The 21,057-nt window shown below is 40.3% G+C and overlaps 1 protein-coding gene across 1 annotated transcript in view; it reads right to left on the bottom strand.

Annotated features, from left to right (window-relative positions):
* Window positions 1–21,057, bottom strand: part of TRPC6 (transient receptor potential cation channel subfamily C member 6) — an 844,345-nt gene that overhangs the window by 150,575 nt on the left and 672,713 nt on the right. The window contains exons 7-9 of the mRNA XM_086935285.1: window positions 18,977–19,241; window positions 15,748–15,943; window positions 5,819–6,022 (exon numbers count right to left, since the gene is read on the bottom strand). Coding sequence (XP_086791411.1) covers window positions 5,819–6,022; window positions 15,748–15,943; window positions 18,977–19,241 — 665 coding nt within the window. The remainder of the gene's footprint in view (window positions 1–5,818; window positions 6,023–15,747; window positions 15,944–18,976; window positions 19,242–21,057) is intronic.

Raw genomic sequence — 21,057 nt, 5'->3', positions numbered from 1 at the left:
GTGTTGATTTTGATAATGTTGGTAATACTGATGGCATTGATATTGTCATGATGGTGGTATTGACGGTGGTGGGTTTAGTCGTGGTATTGTTGGTTCATGGATTGGTGATGATAGTGATACAGGTGGAGGCACAGATGGTTGTAGTATTTTTTATAAGTGTAATTTGTGATGGTAATATTTGTGGTGATATTGGTGGTGGTATTGCTGATGGTGGTATTGAAGGAGGTGGTATTGATAATATTCATGGAATCATTGGTTAGGGTGGTATTGGTGATGGTATTGGTGATATTTGAATTTGTGGTGGTTGAATTGGTGGTTCCAGTGGTGTTCATAGTAGTATTTTATGTACAAGATAACAAACTGAACATGAAAAAGTGTGATTGTAGTTTATTGTTTAATGGTGGTGGTATTGGTCATGGTGCTATTTATGATATTTCCATTTGGGGTGGTGTATTGGTGGTGGAACTAGAATGGGTGGTATATTGTGCTATATATAAGTGTGTACTATTGGTGGTTGTGTAGAATGGTGTTATGTTGCATTGGTGGTATTGCTGATGGTGCTGTATTGCAGGTAGTGGTATTGGTAAATAACATACCACAATCAATACTAGTCCACTACCAGTAGGTAGTAGACTAGTATTGAACTAGTATTGATTGTGGTATGTTATTGATGTTGGTATTTTTATTATTGGTGACTGTGGTTTTGATGGTGGTAGATGTATTATTGTCAGTGGTATTGGTGGCAGTGAGGTGGTGGTGTTAATGGTATTGGTATTTTGATATTGGTGTTCTTGGTGGTGGGACTGATAGTGTTGGTGGTAGTATTGTGATGTATTGATGATGTACTGATGATGGTGGTGGTATTGGTGCAGTCAATTTGGGTGATGGAATTGGTGATATATTTATTGGTAGTGTTATTGATGGTTTTGGTATCGGACTTGTTGTTATTTCTGGTGCCGTTGATGTTGATTTGTTGGCATTAGTGCTAATTTTGTTTTGCTGGCAGAATTGTTGGTAGGGGTATTAGTAGTGGTTGTGCTGTTAGTATTGCTGGTGGTGGTGTTGATATTGGGGATGAGGCATTGGTGTGTTGATAGGTTTGGTCATTGTATTGTTGGTGCTAGGATTAGGGATGGTGCTGATATGGGTAGTGGAACTGGTGGTGGTTTCTATTGATGTTGTTTTTATAGGTGTTATTTGTAGTGGTTATATTGGCAATAGATGTATTCATGATATTTGATTGTTTATTTTCAAGATAAATATTTTTTCCAAAAATATTCTCTATAATTTACTATAGGGAGACTGGAGATTCCTTATGTTATATTCGAGTTAAATACATTTTTTAAACTCTACTTATACTTCAAATTTTTTTAACTTCTTTAATTTTAATTCTCCCTACACTTTATGTTTTTTAATGTTACCTAAAATTGAATTTACCATAGCGAGACTTTATGGTAAAGCATAGGGAACATTAAGAAATGTATCTAACTTAAAAATAATTATTAAAAGCTTTTTTAATGTTAAATTTTAAAGTAAAGAAATGTTATATATTTAAAATTGTGCCAGCACTATTAAATTAATGTTGAATTAAAACATTATTTAGTGGAAATATATTAAATGAAATGTATTTTTCTTAAGTTTAAATTAAAAAATAAATTCCCACCTAAAGAAAAAAATATATATATTTTGATGTGCTTTAGAATTATTAAAAGGTCCACGACCAGGAAGCCCATGGGACTAGCAGTTTGGGGTGTCGGCCTTCGTGGTGACACAGCTACAGGAACAGCTCAAACCAAGGTCAATAGGAGCTCCTGCCAGGGGACTTCTATTGACCTTGATTTGACCCATTCCTGTCACGGGCACTAGGCAATGCCACACCAGCGGGTGGTATTTTTATCAGCATAAGTGGGTTAATGTTAGGTAACAGGAATTTTGTAGACTCTAGCGGATTCCGGAAGCTTCCATCACAGAAATGTAAGGAAAATGCTTTGTTTCCAAAAACATCTGAGGTTTGCAGAGCATTGTGGGTAAGAAAACCTACCCTGGACTCCCCTACTTGTTTAGTGTTAAAAAATGTCCGTCGTTCATAGATTTGCATTGATGGCACCACAACACGGCCCCAAATACAGCAGTTTCCCCTTTTCTTTATCTCTCAATGTAGAGCTTTAGGGCCTTTTGTGTTATGGTCATTCTTTTCCTACTCATTTTCAATATTTCCTTATTTCAACAGTCAGTGTTTTTGAGAAAACTTTAAGAGATCTACACAAATAACCCCTTGCAGAATTTAGAATTGTATGTGCTTTTCAGAAATGTATAGCTTTCCGTAATCACCCATAGGTTTCACACTAGTTTTCGTCACAAACTGGGAGTAGGTTGAGAGCGCAAACAATTGGACAAATGGGCTATCTCTTTGAAAAATGCCAAAACTGTGGTAAAAATCTGTTTTTCTTATTCAACTGTGCATGTTTCTGAAAGCTGGGAAGATGGTGACTTGAGTGCAGCAAATCATTCATTGATGCCATTTTTGGGAAAAAGACAGGCACTTTTATCCAGATCACTTTTTTCCCCAAAACTCAAACTTGTGGAATATTTGTCCTATTTTCATAGTACCCTCCACTGCATTCCAAATACCTATGTGTAAAAAAAGTTATGAAGCCCTAAGCATGAAGTACCTAAAGTAGCCAAAAAGGGCTCAGCACTGGGTTAAGGTCTGGTGGGATAGGCACAGCAGTGAAAGCGTTATTACCCGGCTACTGTTGAAGGATCCGGTATGTCATCAGGCTAAACACCTCTTTGAAAGCCCACAAGTGACCAAGCTCAAAGTTAATGAAGAGCAGAAGAGGAGTAAAGCAAACTCTTACTGATTTCCTATCACATAATTAGAAGGATGACCCAGTGGAGGGAGCTGGACAGCAGAAAGACTGTTGCCTGCTGCTGGGCTAGTTTTGCCAGTCTTTTCTCAATTAAACCAGGCATCAATAATTGATGCACCCACGACATAGACACAATATACAGCATGCTTAATAAAAGTATGACTTACAGCTGTCAGACAAGGTGAGTGCCAGCATCAAGGGAGATGGAAATATGATTTAATAAACTTCCCACCCTATTCCTCTAGAAACCTAACAAACTGCTAGTACTTTATGAATAAAAACTACATTTAAAATAAATTCCAAAAACACTTAAAATTGCAAAGTACAAATTTAAATAATTTATAACAATCACTCTAACAATATTATTACCTGCAATTTATATTTTAACTAAAACATAATACATTAATTAAAATACAATAAATGTTACACATATATTGAAGTAAACCCATCTAAAAGCAACAATATTCTTGAAAAAGACATGACCATCAAGTAACTGAAAACGGAAAATGATTCAGCAATTGATTTGTTACTGTAAAAACACCACACGGTGACGTATGAAATAGGGCAGCTGGTCATTTGCTAAATTTTGCACAGCACACCAAATAAATAAAAAATCCCCCAAGTGAAAATTTGCAAATAACCTTTCGCATATATCCATTTTTAAATGCATGTGCAACTCATCAGAAAAAAACATTTGGAAATTAGGATGAAGTGAAAGTAGATGGTAAACAGGAGTAGCAAAAGAGACATACAATGCAACAACAATATTCGTAACGGCAGTCCTCTATGCCATGGTGAGATGAATGCAAATGTTGGAGCCTATGAGAGAGGATGTGGGGGAAGGGAGAAACGAGGACGAAGTATGTGGCAGGTTCGGTATTGGCAGGCCACTCATATTATACCTCATTGAAGAACAACAGCCGACTCTGGGCAGACAAACACTACACAGCCATGAAATCCCGCACTTGGTCAGGTCACGTGTTCACTATATCAGCTAGCTTCTGGAATCGGTTAACCATGGTGCAACCTCCAACACAGATGGGTTACTCATGCTTGAGACCTCGTCACTTTCCACCACTGGCATAGCAACCTGGATTGCAGCAACGGGTACCTAGAGTGCTTCAAGTGCAGATGTAACCTGCACAGGGTCCCTCAAAACATTTCCACTGTAGTCCATGATTTTAGCCTGCATTTGTAAAGTGTATCCGCACAAGTTGAAGATAGTAGTGCCTAATATGTTGCCAATCGAACTCTGTAGGAAGCTGTCCGTATGGCATTGGTGATGCATCTTTGCCCTGCAGTCAGCCTGCACAGTGACACACAGTGCAAAGCAGTTTGACATATGGGTGTCATACTGCATGTGAGGATCTCAAAAGTATTGTTGATGTTGGTGTTCAGATCACCTATCTTCCTACCCAACACATGAAGTGCTTCCAGCAGTGTATCACCATTATCTTCAGGTGCCAATGACAGATATCTCCTCATCCACTTGCATAATATATGTGCTGCAATAATAAAATAAATAAAATGTAAATGTTGACCCTGAGTTCACTGGTTGATGACTGCTCCAAATGCCTTTGCATCGTGGTTTGTTCGGTGGCCTGACGGGGTGTAGGATACACAGCTCGTTGCTGGTAAGGATTGTGGGAGGGCATGTTCTTAGTCTAGTCTTGAGACTTTTACTGAGGATGATTGCATTGAATCCTACATTCCTGCAGTCACACTTGTCCTTGCTGTTTGGTGGTTCTCCTCTTCAGTATATAGTACACCAACATCTTCTTGGGCTTGTACACTGGTTGGATCTATAAGGAAGGAGACCAGGGGCATATCAGAGGGTGGGGTACTGTGCCATGCATGTTTACACTCTGAATATGTTCTGATGATACAGAGCTGCCCTACAGGACCTCATTTGTTGCTAAACAATGAATGTTTGTATGTGAAGTTACGGAACTATTACATGTGTGCACACAGAGGTCACACTGTGTGAAAATGGATGGGTTCATTGACACATAACTACTTTAAGCGAGGCCCTGTAACGTACTGTACAATGTGTGTGACTGATATGTATATATGAATGGGTTCACTGGTATCTGGTCAATGTAAGTGCCCTGTGTGGCATAACATTCAGTTGGGCATTTATCCTTGAAGTATAGTGTATGGTACTTATCTTTCCACATATATTTATTTGTTCTGTAAAAGGTTGCTTCACCTAGCACAGTGTGTTAAGAAGCAGATGTTTGGTTGATGATTGATCTTGTGTTGGAATGTGTTCTTTGTGAGTTCCTCCTTTGGGGGGAGGGGTGTGGCGGGTGAGTGCTTGCTCTTGGCTCGTGTCAGCTCATGCCTAGCCTCGCTCTTGTGCAGGACTGTTCATTGTACCACCTTACGTAAATCTCATTCACTGTATGGTTTGTCACTCCTTTAGCATTGATCCCCTTCTGCATTGATGACGATATTTGGCATGTTGTTGTTTCTGGGATTGGGAGCCATTACCACTCCGTTCTTTTTTTCCGGTCTGACATTCTTCCTCTAGTATCACTAGTTCAGGGTGGCTGAACATTCTTCTACTGCTTCTGTCTGCCTCGTCCTTGTCATGGTGCATTGGTTATTTTTTCATACCCAGACCTCCTCTCCTGTCCACTCCTGGATCGCTGATTGTGACTGCTGACACGCTTTGAAGTTCTGTGGTATCTTCAGCAACTGCTGATGCGATAGTTACTCTTTGAGGATTGTTCCAGGTTGTTGCTTCTGATTTCAATCAGCTCGTTCTGAACCTCTAAAGATTGCAGGCACATGCAGTTTTGCAATCCCTAACTAGCCAGATGTTTGAATTAAAAAAAATGTGAGTCAATTTTTCCTGCTTATACATACATTTCTCAATTCCATTTTGCTGAGTTTTACACTAACCTTTGCATCCAGTACAACCAATACAAAGTACAACGTACCTTGTTCATCTCTGAATCTTCCCGATATGCCTTTTTATGACAGGAGAGCAATCTGGAAAGGCCTTCTCGTATTCTCAGTAAAATACAAATTAATGATTTAGGGCTTGGTACAAGATTAAAGGGCACTGGAAGAGTCCTCCCTTCTTCAAAATAAGAAAACCACAATTTAGCTCTTGCAAATTTCCATTCCACATCAGAATCATCCTGCAAACACAAACAAAATCGTTGAAAATTGCAGATCATCATGAATCATTCAACATAGCAGTAACCAGCATATAGGTTCCAAATCTAAACATCTTTAAAGTTAAGTGAATGCCATATACACAAACACAGTAATATTCACCTTAACCTACAAAATATTATGTTTAAATGCAAATATATGAGGTGTATCATAGTTGTGCAGTGAATATATAGTTGTATACAGTGCTTCATTTCCAAATAAATTGGCCCAAAATTGTTCCTCAGAAGTCAGTGACCAGCGGTCTAGAAGGTTAGGGTGACAAATACCAAGACTGATAAGTCCGTCTTCCACCTCATGTCTCTTTAATGTACCTCCCACACCCCTGCCCCTTTACATCACTCTGCAGGTTCTCTCTGTCACAATTTTTCCGTCTTTCTCTTTCTCCTTCTTTCCCTCTTTTCTGTGCTTTCTCTCTCTTGCTCTGGATCGAACAATGTTGAGTAAAAATAAATGGCAGTCCCCAGAAAAGGAGTGCTGGGGGCGCCACCTGCAAAAACTGTCTCAAATTAAGCACTGGTCGCATAGTGTACATAAGTGGCTACAGAATCGAGGAACACCATACTTCCTCGTTTAGGGAACGATTTGCAGATACGGGAATGTAGTTCTCTTAATCCTCGCAAGACGATTTCCCCTTGAGTTTCAGTGTAATAAAACAAGTGCATATCCACTGGAGACTCATACTCCTAGGTCACTCATAGGAACATGGCACTCACAGGCTCTAAGAAATGGGAATGTGCTATACTATACAGGTTCTAGTCTGCTAAAATACATAATTATGTCATCTTTATTTTGGGATTTTATAACTCATCCTGTGTGAAAGACATAGAATGCAATAAAAGTGTAATACATTGCCATTGGTTGTCCTTTCAACGCTAACAATTTACTTGATAGTTTTGTATTGATAAGTATTCTTACATGAATAGTATTTGAACAATGCTATCAGGAAAAGTACACAGACAGACAATATTTAGGGCCCGAGTTATGTCAGAAACATAATGGATAGCCTGTCCGGCTTATCACAGGTGCATTATATTCTATGCTCCTTGTAATAAGGGGGACGGGATATCGTTCACTTTCGAAATGTGGTGACCTATCCATCAAATTCTAAATCAGACACTTAGGGGCTGAATATGAGTTTTGGCGGTGTAGGAGTTGGCGGCAGTCACCATCTCACTCCTACACCACCAAAGATCACTGACGCCTGCCAGGTTATGAGAAATAGAAGTCTGGTGGGGGGGCGGTGTGGTGGTCCTGCAGCGGTGCAGTTTTTGCTTTAATGTGAGCCTTAAACTGCACTGAAGCGGGGGCGCCAGTGCAAGTTCCTGCATGGCATGGACTGTGCAATCCAAGCAGTGTAGGAATGGAGTGCATGCAAAAATGGGGTAGAACATGTGCCCCCCTGCAAACACCCCAGTGTACAGGAGTAACAAGCGGCCCTGTAGGGCCCCTTTACTTTCTTCACTGCCAGCAGTTTCATGGAGTAAGAACCTCCACGAGACAGCTGACAGTGAGGAATGTCATAATCTGCTTAGCGGTGGCACAAAGCGGTACAAAAGGGTGGTGATGAATGGAGCATCTGAACCAATCAAACACTCACACCCATTCAACAGATCTGGGTTTAATCCTTCACCATTCTTTAGCCCACTCTGCCACCCCAGTTCAGACATGGCCATACGCAAATCAGTCTGACCCTGTGCCTCACGGGAACAATCCAGCCCGAACTGCCAAGCCATGCCTGCCCTGGACCGGAAACATGCTTCCTAGGACCGGTTTCTACATTTCAGCCATCTTTAGCCAGGCTTGCTTGAATCCAGTGGCAAAGTGAGCAAGGGACTCACGCCTGAGCATACCCTGCCAACTTATGGTGAACAAAGCGGTACAGCGGTACAGAAACTGGTCCTAGGAAGCTTCTTCCAGGAGGGTGTTCCAGGTTTGCTGGTTTTACACGAGACTGTGCTGGCAAAGAAAGGGGTGTAGAAACTCAACAATGGGCAAACAAAGAGGCAGGTTAAAGATGCTGTAGCGTTCCCTCGAGGCACAGCGTTGAAGGAATGTAGTAGTAGTTACTGGAGTCTGGGGGAACACAGTAGCTGTGGGAAACTTGCTGGAGGTCAGACTATGTTTTCCGCAATGTACTGGACCATTTAATTTTGTGGGATCTCTTGGCAGGCCTGTGATTCTTTGGTTTCGGGAACGTGTTTTACTTGCGGGCTGAAGGGGACTAGTGCCTCTACTCTAAGGGAGTTCTAGTGTTTCTTTTGGGTTTCAGACTGGTTCCTGTTTCCTTTGGAACTGATCTTTGGTCAGTGACTTGTTGCGTTTGTGCAGTTGTAGGGTGATTGCCACAAGTACAGGGTATCGCACCTTTGCTTAGTGCAAGTCAGGAAGTAGCAGACTCAGTCATCTTCTTTGTCCATCTTTGCAAGTTGATCAGATCTGAGGTTCTGGTGCCATGGGAGCCACTTAAATCCTAGAATTAGAGGTATTAGGGGTGTGGGTGCTGGTAGCTAATACGCTACTAGCTCCAGCAGCTAATCTGCCCCTGAGGTGACCACTTCTTGTATAGGGTGACATCTTTTCTCCCCATAAGCCTCCATTCTGAAATAGCAGAACCCTTCTCCAGCTGTACAGACTAGGTGACCCACCTTAGCAGTGAGACTAGCCTTCTGGGGGTGTACGCCTCCTGACTACCTCATTTTCCCACCTGCACAGGTTGCATATGTGCCTTGGGCATGGGATTGGCTTTTTTCACCTCTAAAAGGAAGCCTGGTTGAATATCAGAGGCAGAGAGAGCATTGAAGCTTGCTGGCTTAATGTGCCACTTCACTAGCCATCCTGCCAGGGAAGGAGGTGACACCTCCCACCCAGGTCGGCTATTGTTTATGCCTCCTGAGAGAGTTCACACCTCTTGGCAGGGGGTAAGACTCCTGTCTTGGTGGCAGAAGCTGCAGGCTGTCAGCCAGGGCACAGGAAATACTGAGGCAACCTGGTGGGCAACCTCTAAGGTAGCCACTTGGGCGCAAGTCACATTAAATCTGACTTTAGAAAGTGGTTGGGTTTGATGAGACAAGCTGTTTGATACCAAACACAAAACCTTTCAGATGGACCATAGTGGAGCTGCCAACTTGGGGGTGCCTGAGTTTGCGCCCATATTAACCTATGCCTGCCTGAAATCTTATAGTTGCCCTTAATGAAAGGAGGATATTATTGGGACATATAAACTTGCAATTATATGTGCACACCTATATTATAATGCACCTTGCCTCTTGGGCTCAGGAGGCCTACCTTAGGGGTGACTGGCATATCTTAAAAATAGTGCTGTGACCTTGCCACTCATGGTGATGGCAAAGTCAGCTCTGAGCAGTTTGCACTGCTCCTGCGGTCTGTAATGGCAGACCTGCTGTCATTTCTTTGTTTGGGTCACTCATGGTGGCACAATCAGTGCTGCAGGCCCTGGTGACCCCTTAAACCCTCATGCCCTGGGTACCACTGCTACCAATTACCTGGGACTTTATAGAGGGGTTAATGGCCTTGCCAAATGGGGTTACCAATTCACATTTATCACAGTTTAGGGAAAGTGCACTGGCAGTGGGGCATGGTTAGCAGGCTCCAGTGCACTTTCGGAGTCAAAAAACATAATCGGGAGGATCAAATGGGACCAAAAGTGGGGAGAGGAGTCTGTAAAATGCCTGTTTCCTTACAATAAATGTCAGCCCAGGGTAGGCGCTAAACATTGCATAGTTTAGGTGGATTTTATTTACATGTACCTTTAGGTTTTACATGTCCTAGTAGTAAAAAACTCTTACATTGGCTTTTCACTACTGCAAGGCCCACCTCGCTCATAGGATAACATTGTGTTACATTTTTACATTTAATAAATGATAACCATTGCTTGGGAACAGGAAGAAAAATTATGGTTGGTCTCTAAAGAATTGTAATTTTGAATCCACTTTATTGGTAAAGTCAGATTTTAAGTCACAATCCTGAAAATGTCACTTCTAGAAAGCTGGCATTTTCTTGCCCTAACCATTTGGAACCTGGTGCTTTATCCTGGGTCACATGACTAGGTGTAGTCGGCCTACGTGTATTCCTATCAGACATTAACACTAAAGGGTACTAAGTGGTGCCAGGATGGGCCATCCTGGCAGGATTGGGGGGGATTGTGGAGCGTGCACAGTGCAGCCCAACTTTCAATTCAAAGACTTTGCCTGTTATCACCCCAGACCCTGTGGAACCTGGGCAGGGAGGCAGGGCATTCCATAACCACCAAAGAGGGAAAACTTCCACTTCAAAGCTGGCACCTGTAAAAATAGAACCCTTAGACTGACTCTCCAGTACACTCCTGGACCTGTGGATACTACGGAAGAAGCACTGCCCTGCTGCCAGTGCCCTTTCTTGCAATCCTATTCCAGTACTTCAAAGGCAATGCATAGTGCTAAATGCCCATCAAGATAGTACTTACAGTGTTGATGAGTGAGCCTTGATGTGCAGGCTGCTCGGTAAAGACTTTCACACAAGTGTTTCATTCTTGTGAACTCATCAAAAAGGAAGGAGATTTTAGTTGGAGATTGAACATGACCTGCTGCTCAGTTCATGCGAAAAAGTGCCCTGTGCTAACTCCTAGACCAGGCAGCCAAGCACCACCTGTCCCAAGGGCATAGAGTAGGCATCTATGAGCTGATGGGCAGTGATCTTTACAGACAGAGCAGCAGAATATGTCCCCCCAACAAAAAATGTCTGCCTTTCTGGTGAGGTCACGAAAATAAGACACTGATGACAACAAACACTGTATGTAAGGACTACCTTGTACTGCTTAAGGACTAACTTGTACTGATTGTACAATAAGGCATTAACTGGGGAGGACTGGAACAGTTGTATGAATAGCATGCAACTCCACCTGCTGATATTATTTAGACAGAGAGAGAAAGGGAGAGGACTGGAACAGGTTTGTGAATAGAGTGTAACTCACCCTGCTGAGATTATTTAGACAAGGAGAGGAAGAGAGGAGGGGTTCTGAATTAAATGATGTCAGATTGTTATAGCAGATTATTACAGTTTATAAACTGAGACAAACAGTGAAAACTGCAGTTATGATTTATTTTGCAGTACAGTTAACATATCTGACCCCTTAAGCAGTAAAAAAGACTGCTTTGTCATAATTATAGTGCATTTCAAGAAGTATGTAATTCATATGATGACAGGTCGCTAGTGTCCATCTAGTGCTCTAACAATCAGGGCACATCTGCAGTAGCAAGGGCTATACATTAAAACATGTCAAGATTTGTATGGCAAGGCAGGTGTCAGTGCACAATAGAAGTCACAAATCAAGAATTCTTATGGAAAAATCAGTGAAAAATGCAAAATGTAGATGGAAATTCCTACACGTGGGCTGAGGTAAGAATATCCATCATCATAGTTTTGAGCAGGGGTCATAAAAAAAAGGTGATGGAGATAACAGTATAAACTCTAGGGACTTTAGAAAATGAAAGATTGGCAGTCCCCATTATTGCAATCTATTTATGGAGGACTAAATTACTCGATAAAATAGGCAACTGAATGACCACTACCTTCATTGTAATCTTCACAGCCGTGCATGGATAAAGAAACATTTTTTTCTAACAAATATAGTACGTTTCTATGTTTTCATGGAATATTGCCGGTGTCAAAAGCTATTCTATTGTTGCAAAATCCTGACCCTATTTGGTATTTCTAATTAGAACGACTCCCACAGGTATAAGAATGATTCAGATTATGTGAATGGACTAAAAAGGAACGCTTCTGACGTTTCATTTTTTTCACATAATTTAAGAAGTGTCAATCGCTCTAGAAACAAGAAAAACATCAATCTCTTTATTGGGAGATGGACAATTGCTGGTTTATGTAAGACTTGTTCACAAATTGAAACAATTAACCAGGAAGGAAGGAAACAAACAGAAAACAGACAACCAGTTTGAGGAGCAATACATTGAACAAAAGGTCTAAAAACAGATAGAGGCATTCTCAACGGAAGTAAAGTCGATAAATCGCAGAAGACAAGAACAAAGTCAACTCCATGAGAGCTCAAGGGAAGCCATGAACTACGGCTGCTGAGACACAGCTGAGACTGATCTGAGCCTCCATTTATTAGGTTGTGACTCTTATAATTAAAGTATGAGGCCGCATTCACCCAAACATTTGCCAGTGTAACTGGAGGAAAGAAGAGAACTCTTATAAAATAACACGTGTGTAAGAAATTGGAGTATTATTGAGAAAGGTGAGAGCCCATGTTAATTAATAATCACAGCCCTTGTCAAGGTGAACCACTAAAGTCACTGAAATAACCTTCCCCTGGCCCTCTGGTAGCTTGGCACAAAGCTTCAGGCTGACCTTGTAAAGTAGTAATGCAGTACTCAAACAGTGATAAGGAGAAAACAAAACATTAGACCAATCCTAAACCAATTCAGAAAAATGGAGGATGTTTTAATAAATAAAATGACATCACAGCTACAGAAATTTAATAAGTAGAACCTGAAATATTATTTTTTTAAAGATTTAATTGAAAATAGCAAAGAAACACCACAAAGTACCAACTGTATCTGGTTGAACTAGAACAGGTCAAAGTCGAGAGTTAAGCCTGACTGCGATGGAGTGTGGATCAGATACAGAAACCGGGTTCATCCTGGTGGAAAGTGTATTTACACACGTAGAAATGTTTTTGAAGAAAAAATGATCGCCAAAGAGTCGTCAGCGGGGCAGGCTGCAAGCTGGAACTGTCATGTAGTTCAATGACAGTGAGATCCCTGGACTGTCATCAATAAAAGTGTCAAAGCTCTGAGGGGGGTGAAGCTCGGAGTCTGTACACAGGAACGCTTTGACATCGACAGGTTGCTGTTCAGTATTGATCCCAATGAAGCCCTCTACATTCAGACTTAGAAACTTTTCTGGAAGTCATACCTACTTCAGCAGAGGACAACACCATGCTGAGTCTGACTGGCAATTTGACTTCAAAAGCTTTGGCTTTCATAGTGAACACAGTCTCTGCTCGGTTTCCAGACGGAAAGGTGGCAAAAGCCCAAGCTTTTGCAGTGCGGACAGGTGGAGTACACTCTAACACAAGCCAAGGATATCCAAGACCTGGAGGGTACCATTTGAGGCTTAGGACTCACTCCAACAGAGGCCAGCAGGAGAGTACAAGACAGGTACAGTTGGAATTGTCAGCTGATCAGATGCAGGGAGATAGTCCTCAAAAAGCTTGATTTGTACCTGTAGCTCAAACAGGAGGTCAGCCAAATGACCCTTGGAGTAACTTCAGGGTCTTGGGTTCAAGGCAAGCAGGTCCAACCTTCCTTCAAGTTCTTCAGACAGCAGGGCAGTCCTTCTGATTCTCCATAGGTCCAGGGGTTTTATGAGGAGAGGTTTGAGGGTCCACTTCTATGACCAGTGCCAGCCTGTTGGTGGAGGGCAGGCCTTTGTAAATCCCTGAAACTAGTTCTGGTCAATTCCTCTACACTCACTGGGTTCTGTACTGGACTGACTAGAGAGGCAAAAGGGAGGCAGGCATAGGTGGGAGTTGCATCAGCTAGTGGATAAAGCATCCTTTGTAGCTAAGGAAGGGACTGAGAACAGCTCTCCAGACCATCCTGTCAAGGGAAGAGTCCACCTCCCCACTCCCAGAGCCTTTGTCCACTGTTTGGGAGCCATATACATCGCACTACAGGGGAACCATCAGGGGTCAGGTGAAAACTGGACACTGGCAGGAAAGCCTTTTGGTATAGGCAAGGAAACAAGAACTTTCCAAAAGTGTCATTTCCAAAAATAGTTATATAAACTGACTTGACCATTACGTTGGGTTTTAAATTACTAATCAAACAAACCCTTTTACCATTTTCTACCTACTTTCAAATAGATCTTAGCACTTAATAAAGGTAGTAATATAAACCAGTGTTAACCTATGGAAGAGTCTAAATCAAAGACTGAAACACAACTTTCTCAGGTTTTCACTTCCAGGACATGTAAAACATAAATGATACATGTCCTACATTTTACCCATCAAGCACTCCGCCCTAATTCTGAGTGCATTATGGGCAATATATTTAACATTTTGCTAGTTGCATTAGGGTAAGCACATTGCCTGGTATCTTGCCAGTGTATTTCCAAGAAAATTCATCAGTAGGAAAGTCTGTGTGCTACTCCTTCCTGCAGAGTCCTCCTGGCACTATAGCAGGGAAACACAACCTTCCCTTCAGGAAAAATTGTTTTGAAGAGCACTGGCAGGAGCCTGCAAATGTAATTGACATAACGTAATTGGATTTAAGGTACTTACATTGGCATACCCCTGACAGTACATGACGGCACAAGAATGCAGTGTTCTGTATATTATTAATTTCGCAGAATAAGAAATTCTTGTTCTGTTGGAAATTTTGGCTGTATTCCACCTTTTTTTCAAGTCAGGGTAGGTGGAGGTGAAAACAGCAGAAAGAGGAGAATTATAGGCAGTTTTGTGTCCACTTCCTGCAGATTGAAAAAAAAGTATTTTGCCAACCACTAATGGTAGTTATGTACGGCATATAATGAAATTAAAATGTCTTTGTTGGCTAATGTGTCACCTGTCCCCCCAGCACACAACATAATAGCATATTTGTTTATAGTTTGCAGTCAGTAATACATACATGTCTTTGACGGTTCAGTGGACTAAAGCAGTTGTTCATAAACTCTTGAATTTAGTGTATCCCCACTTAATCATTACTAGAATCCGAGGGCACTGCACTGAATCAATATTGTAATTCAGTAAACCCCTCTGAGTCATTTTTGGAATCTGAGGACCCCTAAGCAATTTCAATGATTTGAACTGCAAAACAATACACAAAAATATAGAAACAAGCCTTCATCAAAAACGCAAATGATGAAATATTTTTTTAATTCACATATAATTATAAACAAAAAAGGCCACCCAATGCTCATTTTATATTCCGTTTGCTGCACTTGCCCTGCTCACAAGAATCCATCGGAGGATACACACTATGGGCCCGAATCACAAAGGTAAAATGAGACGAATGTTTAACTTTTACGATTTTCGGCATTCACAAAGGTATTTACGAGTAGTAAGTGTCCTTTGTGAATACCAAAAGTCGTAAAGTTAGACTTTTGTCTAACTACCTTTGTGAATGGGGCCCTACATTATTAGCCTCCAATTTTAAAATCTTCACAGTTACAGAACGTTTTACAATGTTACATTTTGCATTTGCTTCTTTATTTATATACACTTTATTAATCTGTCAATATTATTTAATTGTCTATTTAGTTGTGGACCCATGATTCAGTATTGCAGACCCCCAGGGGTCCCCGGACCACAGGGTAATTAATAGCAACTGAACTAAAGCATCTCACCGCCAGGGATCTGTATTTAATTCCATGGGTACAGGCTTCAATTAAAGCTGATACAGTCTGGCTTTCATCCTCAGGAGTTGAATAAATGACTAACATTGAGTTGGGCATATTAAAAATGAACATCTGTCCTATAGCACCAAGAAAGCCTTTGGGTTGAAAGTATACTTTACAAATTAGACTTATCTTATTCCTATAAATGGATGTATGAATGGGCAAAGTGGGTATTGAAAAGTGCATCTGTCGTGCTAACCTTATAAAATCTTCAAGCTATTGGCTAAAACACAAGTTATTAGTCTCAAGTTTATTTAAAAAGTATTTTTACCTCAATTTCCTGGAACGAGCTGTTGATCATTGCAATTAGCATGTTGAGAAGAACAATCACCATGGTCACGTTGTACACCCCATACAATACGTATCCGATGTTTTCAATAAACTTGTGCCCATAATTAATAATCACCGACTTCACTTCAGAAAGCCCGAATATTGCCCAAAAGAGGGTTTTAAAACTTTCTTCAACTCTAGAAGGAAACGCACGGCATTAAAAACAAACAGTGCTTTTCAATCATTACTATCATTGTACCTTCAAAAAAAGCACTATAAATAAAAGACACGGCAGGGCAATTAAGCTTTTTGTCAATAGAAGGCATTTTCACACACGTTTATATTCGCAATGCATAATAATGTATTTTTGTTTACTGTTAATTTCACAAGATACGGCCGTGTAATTTGAATATGACAAACCTTCATCCACCAGTCATGGTAATTGTAGACATTACTTTAGTTGAACCTATTAATTGTTGATACTCAAAGCTTGGTTGAAGGACACTTAGTGCCCTGAGCCTTGAAATAACACTTTTAAGTAGTGGATATAAGTGGTGGTGTGGGCACCATTAGTCATGCACATTTTCCTCAACCTGATCAAAATTGCAAATCCATTTTATCAATAAAGCCACAGGTTGCTTTTATTGCCTACCCTAACTGATGTATTGTCATAGCCGGTTTATTAATGGAATTGATGGAGCATTTATATACCATTTTGATACGGCAGAAGCACCATTAGGATAAGCCTGTATTTAAAATTGGCAGTGGGTATTCTAATTCCATTCATTACACTTCCAAATTACACATTGATGACTGCAAATTATGTTCTGAAAAATTAATATTATCTTAATAGCGACATTTTCTGTTTATGCTCATTCAGCTGTGACTAATTATAAGCCTGTATATTTAATGGAATATTAGATTTCACTGCTGCGCCTGGTCTTTTGATCATTTTAGAGGGGATGTGAAAAGTCGCTTTCAATATAACAAGTAATATTCCTGCAAGAGGCTCATGGTTTCAGGGGCCTTTGCAAATAGAAGGATTTGTCATTTTGTAGTGGTTAAATTGTTCACGGTTTGCAAATCCAATTCGGTTTTGCTGTAGAATGTACAGAGATATGCATTGCTCTGTATAACTACTGAGTAGTATAAGGATATCCTCGGTGTGTTATACACGTCAAAAATCCAGTTTCAAATCGAAACTTGAAAAGTAAAAAAACGTTGTCAGTCCTTCAGGCGATGTCAAAAATTGTGTACTTGAACAGACTAACACTATGAGGTAAATACTCAAGCTGAAAATATAATCGATGGTGAATCACTTAAATTAACCTTTCGCATGTTACAAACACACATTACATTAATCACCCAGGCACTGTTTTTGTTATTTGAGCAATCATGGAATCTTTGGTCTGATCCAGTTACAACATTTGGGGATAAAACAAAGCAGGGGATGAATAACGTGAACTGTGCCTGAAATGGGGCATGACCTGACCTAAATGTGCACCATTTTTTTAATTTCCCAAATAGGAAACTGGCACCATAGTCCAGGCTAAGACCAAAATACAGCCTAAGACTTCACCTTTACTTACACATGCTCTCTCTTTGTCTTTGGGATGGAGAAAACATGTGAAGGGATTTCTGTATTCTGTGGGAATATCGTAGAAATGTTGCTTTCTGATATACTGGAATGTAATCCCTATCAGCCTCAGGCTCTATATGGTGTTTTTTAAAATGGTTACAGTTCTCTCCAGCACACCCCAGTGGTACATGAGGGTAGGCTGATGGCAGGGGAGAAGTATTGCTAAAGCCCATTCAACAATTCCTGTAAGGGTAACTCTGCTTCGATGCTGTGTTGAATGAGTCCAAGTCTTGAATCAGCCCACGTGATTTTGCAGATGTTTCATTATTCCATTAGAGTTTTTATTGAGGGGGTTGGTGATGAGTGCTTGGTCGTGAGTCAGAAAACAGTTCCTCAGTGTGATTGCAACTGTTGATCGAGGACCTGATTTGCACATACAAGGTGTTTGACACACAGGGACATATTTATCTTTATGTCACGCAGAGCAGCGCAGCGCAGCGCAGCAAGTCACCTTACTGTGCTGTGCTACATGACAGGGAAAGGGCAGGAATACACTGTATTTAACACAATTTGCACTTGTCTACCTTTTCCCAGTGCTGGCGAACAATGTGCAGCTTAGCACCAATGCAGGCATTCTTGCACCATGGTGCAAGGATGCCTGCATTGTAAGCAGGATTGTTTTTGTGCAGGAAGGGACACTTTCCTGCACAAAAACAATCCTCTGAGGCATCTTCCTCTTTCTATGTGTGCCACAGAAAGCAGGACACCTAGAAAGAGTAAAAGAGGAGAAATACACATATTCATCCTCGTTATGCCTCACCTGGAGAGGTGTAGCAGTTTTGTCGCCTTTCCAGGTCGACCACTTATGGTAAATCTGGAAATTCATCACATTTCATGGATTTGGTGTGGGAACACTCACACATCACCCATGGAACGCCTCCGATGCGCAGAGTAATGCAACACAGCGGGTTGTGCTGTGTTGAGTTACTCTGGATTAATCAAGCCACTCAGGACCACGCGAGGTGGCCTTGGATGGCTTGATAAATTGCATCTAACTTTTGCATTGCGCATGTACCCTGTTTCTGGTGCAAAAGTGATGCAACCCTTTCATAAATATGGCCCACAGATACTTAGCATTGCATAAAGACATACAGATAACCATTAGGCATTGCACAGGTATACTCTTACTGACTCAGCAAGGCATTGGAAAAAAACAGCAGCAGTTATCATTGTACGGACTATACCCTCATGTAACTCGTTGGCCACGTGTGAACCTAATGATGCAATAATTTTCACGTGATAGTCCAACTCACATAGGAATTGGCATACTTGTTATATTTTTCATAGTGTTTGTTACTCAGAAATGCGTGATGGTTATCAGAAAAAAAAAGGAAACTTCCAACAACCACCACAGTCAATATTGAGTTAGAGAGACATTGATAAAGACTCAAAATGACAGTGGCTATAAACAATCATGAGGATTTTGCAAATTTCAAACATAAGATGATTTCGTCAACCGATTTAACAGACAAATGTGAAAAAATGTTAGTAGAATAAAGAAAAATATTAAATATTACTTGCATGTGTACTTGTCACTACTACATCGACAACGTGTATAGTACTATATATGGCTGTTAAAAACAATACTCACGTTGTAAAGGCGTCATTTTGTTTTGCTCCAAGGTAATGGGAGTAGAGATTGAACATTCCTATCATGAAAGCCACGAACACCATGATAAATATTACCATGAACTTGAAAATATCCTTCACAGTTCTGCCCAGTGATATTTGCAGTGGTCCAAAGCTTTCATTAGCCGGCAGGATGTAGGCAATTCGGGAGAAACTTAAAACCACAGCAATTGCATAGAGACCTTCCGAAATGATTTGAGGATCAGACGGCAACCATTTTATTCTGGCTAGAAAAAAACAGTTCAAGTTACTGAAAGCTAAATGCAAACTACTGTTTGTGTGCAAAATATAATGTATTTCAGCTTTTAAACTGTTTGCATTTTGTGATACAGCCTGACTCCCTATTTAAAATGTTACATTACATTAAACCAGTGCACATAAATAAGTTCACAATGCCACGTGCATACTTAAGCATGAAAAATGTCACCTACTGCCAGAAAAGGCGGTTCGCCTAATTTTCAGTCTATTTCAATTTAGAGAATAATAGTCTATAGATGGTTATGCTAATTGCTTTAATTCAATTAGAGTTCTCATCATGCTTTAAATAGCGGTCTCATTTTATTAGGTTAGAACTGGCAGTGTTAATTTACACAAAACACACAAAGGACTGTATTGTGGCATAAACAATATTAGAAGCATGAAATCATCTCTAGTATGTAAATCAAGCAGTACAATTTTAAGTATTAAAAGGCTTAATTTTTAACACAAAATATAAATAAATTAAATATGGTCGAGACGTTTTTCTGAGGCATATTACCCCCTAACTTCACCAGTTGCAGAACAAAAGCCCATTCATGACCACAGAAGAGACACTTTTAGTCAGTCTGCCATTAGTCAATGTGGTCTCTAGAACTTTGCAAACTGTGATCTCCTGAACATTTGACCCTAAAGAAGCAGGACACTCTTCTCTCTACAAACATGTTAATGGAATTACATTTACCCCAGTGGTTACCTCACTTGTTTGCTCTGGAAGAAAGATTGTTACCGCTTCTCTTCTCCCCAGGGAGTATATATCCATTTAAAATGTTTTCTTTCATTCTCTGTGCAGGTCCTGTTAAATTCCGACTTGCCTAACACTGTCAAGTCATTGGTTTGACAATGGAAGATGTCATCTATTACAATTTAGTACCATGTACACTGTTTCTGGAAAACTGGCTTAAGTTGTTATAGTGTATTACAAGTGAAATATGTCTCAAGTTGTCTTTGCCCATCACAGAGAAAGACAAATGTGCTAAAAAGTAGGGATAAAAAAGACAAATGGAAGAAGAGCGATCGAAAATGGAACGATATTATCACTGAAATTAGTGGAAAAATGTGTGCATTAAACCCAATAGACAATATAAATATGACTGGAAAACAACCTAATGTCTTTTGAGGCAGTAACCAAGATCTAGGCAACAGGAGAGACCAAGGTGCATGTGTGCAGGCTTGAGGTGAAGCAGGGGGTTGTCATTGTCACACCTTTTATGTTCACTCTTAAAGCAAATTATGGAATAAAAACACGCCCTGCTAAACACAGGTGAATGTCGTATTTTAAGAGGACTGCTTGGACTCACTTGTTCAAACTAAGGACCCTCATTGATTTCTGGATACCTGACAAATAAACGCAGAGCAGGATTTCAGATTTCAGATGGCTGACACCCAATTCTAAGAATGTCAGATGCAGGACCTGACATGATATTGAGACCACAAATATCGATTTACAGAATTATCGAAACCTAAATATCATTAACAAAAATGTTGAGACCCCATACTTAATCAAAATAGTGATATTTGTCAGAAACAAAATATTGACATCAAAAATATCTAATTTAACATATATATTAAAAACGAAATATCAGAAACAAAAATAGTGTGGATTATACCTACCAATCGACTGTAAGAAAATATTGAGATCAACAATATTGACTACAAAAAATCTCATTAAAACAAGTAATTAATTGCTGTAGAAAATAAAAAAAGAATTTCAGTAAACAAACAACAACAAATAAATCCCACAATAACTACACTTTTTGAATAAAATAATTATTTTACTTAACCAGA

Source organism: Lissotriton vulgaris, chromosome 8 (assembly GCF_964263255.1).
Source record: "Lissotriton vulgaris chromosome 8, aLisVul1.2, whole genome shotgun sequence".
Taxonomy (NCBI): Eukaryota; Metazoa; Chordata; class Amphibia; order Caudata; family Salamandridae; genus Lissotriton; species Lissotriton vulgaris.
Note: the sequence above shows the minus strand (reverse complement) of the source record. Positions and strands in the feature narration are given on the sequence as shown.